We start from the raw sequence: 11,396 nt of genomic DNA on the forward strand, positions 1-11,396 counted from the left end.
ACGCAAACATTCTGGTCACTTACCGAAAAGACCTTAAAGAAAGAAAAAACGCAAAAATTTGGTCACTTACCGGGAAGAGCTTAAAGGAAAAAAGAAAAAACATTTGGTTGACTTACCAGAAAGAGCTTAAAGAAAAAACAAACAAAATTTTTGGTCACTTACCGGAAAGAGCTTAAAGAAAGAAAGGCCGTTATTATAGTGTAATACTGTTCTAAACAGATGTAAGGCCGTTATTATAGTGTAATACTGTTCTAAACAGATGTAAGGCCGTTATTATAGTGTAATACTGTTCTCCATTCATATTCTAGAACAATAATTCTGCTCGCTCTATTCTCACAATACCTGCGAAATATTGACATTCGTTGCTGTAGTTACAGCAGAGATGGAGGGTGGAAGAAGAAAAGCTTTCCCTTTTTTAAGCTCTTTCCGGTAAGTGACCAAAAAATTTGCGTTTTCTTTCTTTAAGCTCTTTTTGGTAAGTGACCAAAATGTTTGCGGTTTTTTTCTTTTTAAGCTCTTTTCGGTAAGTGACCAAAATGTTTGCGGTTTTTTTTCTTTCTTCAAGCTCTTTCCGGTAAGTGACCAAAGATTTTGCGTTTTTTTTTCTTTAAGTTTTTTCCGGTAAGTGACCAAAATGTTTGCGTTTACATCTGTTTAGAACAGTATTACACTCTAATAACGGCCTTACATCTGTTTAGAACAGTATTACACTCTAATAACGGCCTTACATCTGTTTAGAACAGTATTACACTATAATAACGGCCTTACATATGTTTAGAACAGTATTACACTCTAATAACGGCCTTACATCTGTTTAGAACAGTATTACACTCTAATACCTGCCTTACATCTGTTTAGAACAGTATTACACTCTAATAACGGCCTTACATCATTTAACAATTCTAGAAACATTGTAATCTTCCTAGAATGGGAATGAATGAGTTTTGATTGAAAAGCCACGACAACTATGGTTTTATCTAATTCTACATTTTACAGTGTTGCTTCGTCACAATTCTTCTACTTTTGGTGACTAGATGATGCCAGGTTAACAATGGCGAAACGTCGCTGTCATTACAATTTTGTTTCCATCACCTAGTACTATAGTTTCTATCTGCCCCTTCTTTCAAACTCCCCATGTCTCGCGATAATAACGTGCAACCCTGAACTAAAGGTGAAGTTATGTAACACCAAGTAATTTTTAAACGATGAAGCGAGGTTGTGTTTATGTCATTAACAGAAGGCCCGGCATGACCAGGTGGTTAGGGCGCTCCACTCGCAATCTGCGGGTCGCGGGTTCGAATTCCCGTCCCACCAAACATGCTCGCCCTTTCAGCTGTGGGGGCGTTATAATGTGACGGTCAATCCCACTATTCGTTGGTAAAAGAGTAGCCCAAGAGTTGGCGGTGGCTGGTGATGACTAGCTGCCTTCCCTCTAGTCTCAAACTGCTAAAATAGGGACGGCTAGCGCAGATAGCCCTCGTGTAGCTTTGCCCAAAATTCAAAACAAACAAACATTCATGGTTTGTAAAAGTCATCAACTGAACAAAAGGCGGATGATAACAACATTTACACACACAGCTCAGTAATAAAATTCAGAATCCCTTAGATATAGAATTAGGAAGCAAAGCTGATGCTAAAAACGCAAACAATCGTACTTAGGACATCCATCGTTTAGATGTCTAATACATCATCCCAAGGATGTAGTCCGTCGTTGACGTGGATGATGGCCATATGGAGCAGATAACACCCTCTGGCGAAAATAAATTCATATTCTCAATAGTCTCATTGGTGTATCCGTCAAGAATCGTTACTTCATGAGGAAATATTCATCTTGTTGATGTTCAAGTATGTGAAGAAACTTTATAAGAACCCTGTATTGAAATCTATGAAACTCATTTTTGTGAACAATCTAGCTACTGCAAGCCATTATACAATCACACTAAATCAACGCCGAACTATGGATTGTGGGATCCAATGTTCGGGTCCCGCTACCAACAAACAGAACAAACTTGCGCTCCGCACTTTGGAACCGTGAGTGCGTTATAAAGGTGATAGTCAAGTCTTCTTAATCAGTCAGACATGAGTAGCCCAAAAGTCGGCTACTCTTGACCAGCTGCCTTACCTCTAGTTTATCAGTTTAAAATAAAGGTTGGCTAGCTTAGAGACCTTTGAGAGATTTTGCCCAAAATATGAAACTAACTCCGTTATTAGCCGCGGCATAACGGCTCATAGAATGGCTCCGAAATAGTTTTTTTTTCAAGTACAAACTTTTAGCTCCATCTCTTGACTGATTTGAGATGTAATTACAGCCGCGGCTATTGAGGATTCCTTCTTGTTTTTATTTTATACCTGTAAGGAAAACGATAACATAAACATCTTAACACATAATACTCTGAACCCAGTCTACTAATGATTGTACGAGGTTGTTAAAAATATGCAGTTTATCAGAAGTAATGGTAAATACTCATTAAAATACAGTGACACTAGTTTCAATAAAGATTTTCTGTTCCAATATTCTTACTTACAGAATTGCTATCCCCCAGTTTTTACTAGCTGAAGATGCAGCTTCTTCAAACAGTGAGAGTCCTATCAAGGCTACGGTCGGGACGATGGCAAGAGGGGTTATCCATTGAAGAAGAAATCCAATAATTCCAGTGAATCCGATTGCCACTTCAAACAAAGATGCCACGATGATAGCACCTTGGATCTAAATAGGTGTTCATAATAAATACAATATAAATCACCTTGAATCTAAATAGGTGTTCATGATAAATACAATATAAATCGCCTTGGATCTAAATAGGTGTTTGTGATAAATACAATATAAATCACCTTGGATCTGGATAGGTGTTCACGATAAACACAATATAAATCACCTTGGACCTGGATAGATGTTCACGATAAATACAATATAAATCGCCTTGTATTAAATAGGTGTTCGCGATAAATACAATACAAATTACCTTGGATCTAAATAGGTGTTCATAATAAATACAATATAAATCACTTTGAATCTAAATAGGTGTTCACGATGAACACAATATAAATTACATTAGCAGTAAATACAATTCACTAAGTCATACAAGTGAAGATGATCTCAAAACACACCTGTATTCTGGATTCTATATCGCGTGTAATGCTTTCCAAACAACAAGTTTTCGGGTAACAATTAATGCCAAACCAAGAACGTAACTAATATTTTCACTTATCTCTTAGAACGTGTTGCTCTGTTTAAAAAAAACAAACCTCTTCCTTAAAACTCGGGAATAACAGTTAATCATTTGGACATATATTCATATTTTATGACTCAATATAAGCTAAACATTTGCTTCATTTTTTAATTAATTCATTTGCTGTTTATTTTATTTTTATTGCATACTTAAACAAGGGGCTTTTTGCGGCCTGTAAACCGCAGAGAATCGAACTTTCGATTTTAGCTTTGTAAGTCCTTAAACTCACCACTAACCCATGAATGGCCCAGTGGCACAGCGGTATGTCTGCGGAATTATACCCCTAGAAACCGGGTTTCGATACCCGTGGTGGGCAGAGCATAGATAGCCCATTGTGTAGCTTTGTGCTTAATTACAAACAACAACAACAACAACTAATCCACCGCAGGAAATTTATTTTATGAATCGGAAATGACGTTTTGCAGTAAAACAAACAATCATACCGAGCATAAATGCATGGAAAATACATTTACCTCTCTTAATCTTGATTGCCAGACTTCTCGTAGTTCTTCATCTGTTACAGGAAGTGACTTATTAATTCCTGGATCCCTAGCGGCAATGATAGCCTCTTCACTAGGACATTTCCATTGAGGCAAACCCATAATTGCAAATGTAGGCACCAGTAACGTGAATGACGAACCCTGTATTATGGGAAGCCTAATTAAGTACAAGAAAATACATAATATAAAGATGTACCGTGTAGTGTGCAACAGTGGTAATCAGTTCAAGAGACAATGTATTGTTTTATATATATATATATATACTTTGCTTTCATTAGTATGTTATTTGAAAATGTTCAAAATACGCAAAAATAAACTTTCGTTCTTATTTATTTTTTAATAAACACAGAGAGCTTGTAGTTTCAACCTTTTTAATACTGTTTTAAAATAGATATTTTGGCAAAAGCAGATTATTTTATTTTTATATAGTTTAATTTTTTCTTATATATATATATACATTTCTCGACTGACCCAATATAAACTTGTTTGTATGGAATTAATTTCAACAGACATTAGTTTGTTTGTTTGTTTTTAAATTTCGCGCAAACTAGACATCCCTAATTTAGCAGTGGAAGACCAGAGGGAAGGCAGCTAGTCACCAACACTCACCGCGAACTCTTGGGTTACTCTTTTACCAACGAATATTGGGATTGACCATGACATTAAAACGCTCTCACGGCTGAAAGGGCGAGCATGTTTGGTGTGACGGGGATTCGAACCCGCAGATTGCGAGTTGAGTGCTCTAACCACCTGGCTATGTCGGGCCCAACAGACATTAGAGTGTCACGAAAAACCGTGCTAACTGTTAACTTTGCTTTGATACATTTTTACAAATGAAGACAGTTAAAACGTGAAGGAAACATATTAATGTCACATATGAACTCTTAAGACTGTACTTCTTGACTAATTTACCCGCAACAGACTGGTGACAGTCCACATTTGAGTGGATCTTGAGAGACGGGCGTAGCATTGGTGATGTGAATGTTTGTGATATTTCACCACACCTCAAATTCAAGCTCATTGTGGATAAGAACTGAAAACAAAAATACTGGACGTCCTAAGATTGCATATCATTCAGGCCACCCATCTTAATCATGTCTTGATCAATGTGAACTTTGGCACGTGTACTGAAATTCGGATTTGATAATAAACCCATCATTCAACTCTTCAGTAAGAGGTCAGGATTGCGGGATAGCACATCCACGGATGGATCGGAGTAATTCATTATCATGCTCATTGTTTGCTTTGGATCTGGATTTCACGAGAACCTGGAAGTCATTTTGGATACGACTATGAAATTCCAACAGTGGTAGAGTTCTATCATGGTGTGGGACCGTTTTATCAGTCACTAAACGTTGTTAGGAAACATCATATTAAGTTCTGTATATACTGGTGCCACGCTTTGAAAGCGACAGAAAACTTGTAATATTGCACAAAGCAAAAACAAAACAACAACAAACAAACTGGTTTTTATTATGTGTTTTGTAAGTAAGGTGTATTCTATTCCATTTAATGTTAGCTTCATAAAAAGTATTGGTTAATATGTTTAATGCATATGATATATTTATATTATTTTTACTTTTTCAGTTATATATTTTGATTATGAGGATAATTTTGCATTGTTAACATAGTGTATAGATTTAGGACTAAGCTAAATTTCATAAGCTAGCTGAAAACATTGTTTACATAGTGTATAGATTTAGGACTAAGGTAAATTTCATAAACTAGCTTAAAACATTGTTAACATAGTGTATATATTTAGGACTATGCTAAATTTCATAAGCTAGCAAAAAACATTGTTAACATAGTGTATATATTTAGGACTAAGCTAAATTTCATAAGCTAGCTGAAAACATTGTTTACATAGTGTATAGATTTAGGACTAAGGTAAATTTTATAAGCTAGCTGAAAACATTGTTAACATAGTGTATAGATTTAGGACTAAGGTACATTTTATAAGCTAGCTGAAACATTGTTAACATAGTGTATAGATTTAGGACTAAGCTAAATTTCATAAGCTAGCAGAAAACATTGTTAACATGGTGTATATATTTAGGACTAAGCTAAATTTCATAAGCTAGCTGAAAACATTGTTTACATGGTGTATAGATTTAGGACTAAGGTAAATTTCATAAGCTAGCTGAAACATTGTTAACAGCGTGCGTATTGATGAATCAATCATTGGAAGTTGGTGGTTAGGGCGCTCGTCTCACAATCTGCTGGTCGCGGGATCGAATCCGCGTCGCCGAACATGCTCGCCTTTTCAGCCGTAGGGGTGTTATAATGTGACGTCTATCCCACTATTCGTTGATAAAAGAGTAGATCGAGAGTTGGCGGTGGTGGAGTTGAATATCTGCCTTCCTTCTAGTCGATCAGTGATAAATTAGGGACGGATAGCGCAGATAGCTCTCGAGTATCTCGGCGCGAAATTCAAGACAAACCAAAACAAATCATTGCAAGTTGTTTATTCATGATATTAAATATTTCTAGTTAGCTATATCATTTGTTGGGTTATGTTTTAATACCGATCTATAATCAGAAACTAATGCCAGTTGTCCTATTGTGACGTTCTGTCTATACTGATAGATTGGACGAGGAAGGGGCTATTTTCTTTCAGCTTACCTCACGTCGTGATCGGTTTGAGTCAAATAATGTCCAGAATGTATCGTGTTCATCCCAGAATGACAAAGCGAATTCAGTTAAGCCACTTGCTCTGCAGGAGCATGCAGTATCGGTTCATTCCATCAAAAGTGTGTATTACAAACGCTAATAACAGAGTCAAGGTTGTGATTAACAATGAAGGCCGGGTCAGCCATTAGCAACGCAAGATGGCAACCGGTTTTTTAAGACATGCTGTTCAAATACTTTCGATAATTAAAGCATAGTTTACAAGGACCGTATCTATAAACTCTGAGATAATACACATGAATCGTCCATTGTTCAATAGATAGTTAACGACTCGTTTTTAATCACACAGAATGATGATGGTAGATTTAGATTTTTGAAGCGTTAATTTACGTTTCAATGTGAGACGCTACTATACAAAAACCGTTTCTCTTTTTTTGTAATAAAATATTTCCAAGTGTAGCGAATTATTCATATGACTTTCGCTGAGCCCCCCCCCCCAGTGGCATAGCGGTATATCTGCGGATTTACAACGCTAGAAACCGGGTTTCAATACCCGTGGTGGGTAGAGCACAGATAGCCCTTTCTGTAGCTTTGTGCTTAATTACAAACAACAACAACCTCCCCCCGGTACATGTTGGATGATGTCTGTACAATATTATTTTAATTATCACAAGGGGATCAGAGTTTTCGGATTCAATAGTATTTTAATTATCACAAGGGGATCAGAGTTTTCGGATTCAATAGTATTTTAATTATCACGAGGGGATCAGAGTTTTCGGATTCAATAGTATTTTAATTATCACAAGAGGATCAGAGTTTTCGGATTCAATAGTATTTTATTTATCACAAGGGGATCAGAGTTTTCGGATTCAATAGTATTTTATTTATCACAAGGGGATCAGAGTTTTCGGATTCAATAGTATTTTAATTATCACAAGGGGGATCAGAGTTTTCGGATTCACACATTTTCCACGGAACAACTTCTTATTACTTTAAGCTATAATCAACCTTCTCCAACAAAAAAGTGTTCAAGATACAAAATACTTAGGATTGAAATATTTGGTTGTTAACAAAGGATCGTATTCTGTTCCGAGATTCTGTATTCCTGGATTATAGCCCAAAAAATAATTTGTCAAACTTAACCTTGTTATTTGGAAACGAGCGTTACGCTGGTTGCCTATCAACACTAATAGGTTAGAAGAAAAGATGTTTGTGTTTTAAATCTTTGATTTCGGTGACTTGAAAATGAAAATAATATTAGGGTATGCAATCAATATCATATGGAGGGAATATTTAGGCGTTTGTGTACATAAAATGAAAGATAAAAAACAAACTGGGGGATTTCAGCTTCAAAATACACTGATAATAATTAATTACATTATTAATCAAACTAGTTTTATTAAAAATTTTTTCAGATGCTTAATAACGACTAGAACCAAAAATATATGTTTATTCAAAACATGTTGCCCGGCCCGGCATGGCCAGATGGTCAACATTTGTTTATTCAGGACACGTTGCTCGGCCCGGCATGGCCATGGGGTCAATATTTATTTATTCAGGGCATGTTGCTCGGCCCGGCATGGCCAGGTGGTCAGGACGCTCGACTCGCAATCTGAGGGTCGCGGGTTCGAATCCCTGTCACACCAAACATGCTCACCTTTTCAGCCGTGGGGGCGTTATAATGTTACGGTCAATCCCACTATTCGTTGGTAAAAGAGTAGCCCAAGAATTGACGGTGGGTGGTGCTGACTAGCTGCCTTCCCTCTAGTCTTTCAATGCTAAATTAGTGACGACTAGCGCAGACATCCCTCTTGTAGCCTTGCGCGAAATTAAAAAACAAACAAACAAATAGACACGTTGCTCATGTACATCTGGTATTTACGACAGTTTTACACTAAACTCTCTTAATACTTAAAAGAATAACTAAAAATGTATTATTCTGAGAATGGTAAGGAATATAATACTTACCTCGTACCAAAAATTGATTGAATCAATGTACCAAGACCTGAAACAAAGAACGTTGTAGATGTAATGTAGCCACGGGCAGGGTCGTTCTCACCGATACAAAATTTGGGGGATATCAGATAAGGATACGCCACGGTAGCTCCAAACATCGTCAGATATTGCTAATTAATGAGAGAAATAAATATAACATAATCAAAAACTCAAATATGGCTTAAAACTTGCCATTCGAAACAAACGAAACACTGATTACCTAGGTTCGTCCCACGGTGGCATAGCAGTAAGTTTACGGACTTACAAAGCTAAATTTGGGATTCGATTCCCCGCAGATAGCCCAACGTGGCTTTGCTCTAAAATCAGAAAATATTAGATATATCTATGTATATATACACAATGTTATGAATGAATTTTCCAGTCAAGGTTGTTTAAAAACACGTTTAACGAGATTTAAGGGTTCTAATTAGATAACACGTAATTTGAGAAATAATGGTGATTAATAATGTGATTAGGTTCGGGACAAGCGTTTTTAATTATGTTGACACATGTTCAGTGTCAAGTAAGTTATTTATTACTTCCGATAACTTTACTACGGAAAAAAAGCTGATAGCGGAAGTATAGCGGATATTGTGGTTTTAAAACTCAAGAAATAGTAAGACAAACTGATGAAATATTTTCCGTCACATATTGAAAATGTTAATGACCGATGACCATAAGTAGCTAATGTTAGTGTATGTAATTACTAAATTATACACATGTAAGTATACACACAGGTACGAACATTCTTACACAAATATAAGTTATATATATGTAAGCATACACACACATACACAGGCATAAACATTCTTACACAAAATATAAGTTATATACATGTAATTACATTTAAATAATACGTAATGCTTGGAAAATAATGTAAAACTAAGTTTGGTCACTATCAGTCAGTCAAATAATTTATAACTAAATAAGTTTAAGGATGAAGTTAGTTTTAAACAAGTCAAATAAGGCCGTTGCCTTAGAACTCCGGTTCTAACGACACAAGCGTGTGAGAAAGATAACGGAATGTCTCAAGTTAATCGCCAGCTAACAGCTAGGTTACCATCACACAAGATAACGGAATGTCTCAGGTTAACCGCCAGCTAACAGCTTGGTTACCATCACACAAGATAACGGAATGTCTCAGGTTAACCGCCAGCTAACAGCTAGGTTACCATCACACAAGATAACGGAATGCCTCAGGTTAACCGCCAGCTAACAGCTAGGTTACCATCACACAAGATAACGGAATGTCTCAGGTTAACCACCAGCTAACAGCTAGGTTACCATTACACAAATGGCTTGATCAAGGACACGACAACATGTCATGATCAAGCCACAAATTCACAACCAGTGAGCCACGTTTCCCCAATGAACTTAATAGTAGATATCAAAAATACATTTTACGTTAAGTTAGGCTTAACTTCAGTTTACTGTTAGGCTAGATTAAAATTATAGTGTAAATTTAATTATTAAACTAACCATAAATACAGTCTTAATGAAACTTAACTAATGTTTTCAAAAGAGTATGTAAGTTGAATACATTTCCTTCTGTGTTTTCATCGATGGGTCTAAACCAACCAGAATCTCATGGTTTGTCTTGCTTACTATACTTAGATTAGGCCTAACTCTTTATACTACACATCCACACAAAAATAATCAATCTAGTTTTTAAGATGTTGACGTAAAATACTTTTAATTATTTTATTTAATATCATTCGACTATATATAAACATTATTAGACATGGGGACTAATTCTGACTACACACGTTCTCAGTAATTCAATGTTATTTGGTATCCTAAATTAGTCAGAAACTATGAATATAAAGCTAATAACTAACATTTTACTACCAGCTAGAAGTGTAACAAATATAGATCCATGTAAGAAATGCAAAGTCGGGCAAATAACAACACATGAAATCTGTAGTTCAATAATTAAGTGTATGAAGTGGAATTTCACACTTTTAATTCACATGAGAAAGTAGAAAAGTATCGTATTAATTAAATATTTGTGTGATTAGTCATGCAAAACAAAATGAAGTTAGATTAAATCTTCAGTTACAGTTCTTTAAATTACGCATTACATTTTCTTTCTAACATATCGTTAGTCTTAAATGCATAAATGCATTTGAAAACAGTGTATCCCTTATATGGACCCTTCAGTGGCACAGCGATATGTCTGCGGACTTACAACGCTAGAAACTGGGTTTCGTTACCCGTGGTGGGTACAGCACAGATAGCCAGTCCATTATGTAGCTTTGTGTTTAATTTCAAACAAACCCTTATATAGGCTAAACTCCATGTAACTGAAAGATTAGGAAAGGCTTAAGAGGATTGATTTAACGTTGTCTCTCACCTGGATGCCCAGCAGAATACAAAGATACCAACGAGGTGTATCGTCGACCTTGTATACAACGTCTGTAGTGGTGCCACTTGCCGGAGATAGCTCCCCAACAGAAACCTGTTAATTTTTAAAATTTATGATTACTTTATATCAAAAAAGACAGAAAGAGAGAAATAAAACACTCTTCAAGTATCTAAGTAAAAACATCATCCGAAGAACAAGTGCAATAATGTTGTCTTGTTTTATTTTCAGAAGATTGGGTAGTTTGAGTTTAATCTAAATTAGTTTTGTAATTTCTGAATGCATTTATCATCAGAGGCCTATACAAAGTTTGAAAAATACCAAGTACATAAGAAAACAGTTTAGTGCTGACTAAAGCGAGACTTTCCTCCTTCATTTGGAAGTTATAATCTTACTTTAGTTAATAATTCGAGAGTTAAGTGGTGATTTGATTAGAATACAGTATCTTTTAACGTGACATTTATTGAACTCGTAAACTTATATAGGTCCAAAATATGTCAATTTTGACAGGACGTCTATGTAGAAACTGTTTCTGAATGATGACATTTCTCATTGTAGCTGCCCCCTAGTGACACAGCGTTATGTCTTCGGACCTGCAACGCTAGAACCCGGGTTTTGATACACATGGTGAGCTAGTTAGGTTTGAATTTCGCGCAAAGTTAAACGAGGGCATTCTGCGCT

General features: G+C 36.0%; 1 protein-coding gene across 1 annotated transcript in view; it reads right to left on the reverse strand.

Annotated features, from left to right (window-relative positions):
- LOC106460105 (solute carrier family 23 member 1-like) overlaps positions 1-11,396 on the reverse strand; it is a 47,431-nt gene that overhangs the window by 11,555 nt on the left and 24,480 nt on the right. The window contains exons 4-8 of the mRNA XM_022386742.1: positions 10,707-10,811; positions 8,327-8,484; positions 3,704-3,887; positions 2,526-2,707; positions 163-211 (exon numbers count right to left, since the gene is read on the reverse strand). Coding sequence (XP_022242450.1) covers positions 163-211; positions 2,526-2,707; positions 3,704-3,887; positions 8,327-8,484; positions 10,707-10,811 — 678 coding nt within the window. The remainder of the gene's footprint in view (positions 1-162; positions 212-2,525; positions 2,708-3,703; positions 3,888-8,326; positions 8,485-10,706; positions 10,812-11,396) is intronic.

This window comes from Limulus polyphemus, unplaced genomic scaffold, assembly GCF_000517525.1.
Source record: "Limulus polyphemus unplaced genomic scaffold, Limulus_polyphemus-2.1.2 Scaffold710, whole genome shotgun sequence".
Lineage (NCBI taxonomy): Eukaryota > Metazoa > Arthropoda > Merostomata > Xiphosura > Limulidae > Limulus > Limulus polyphemus.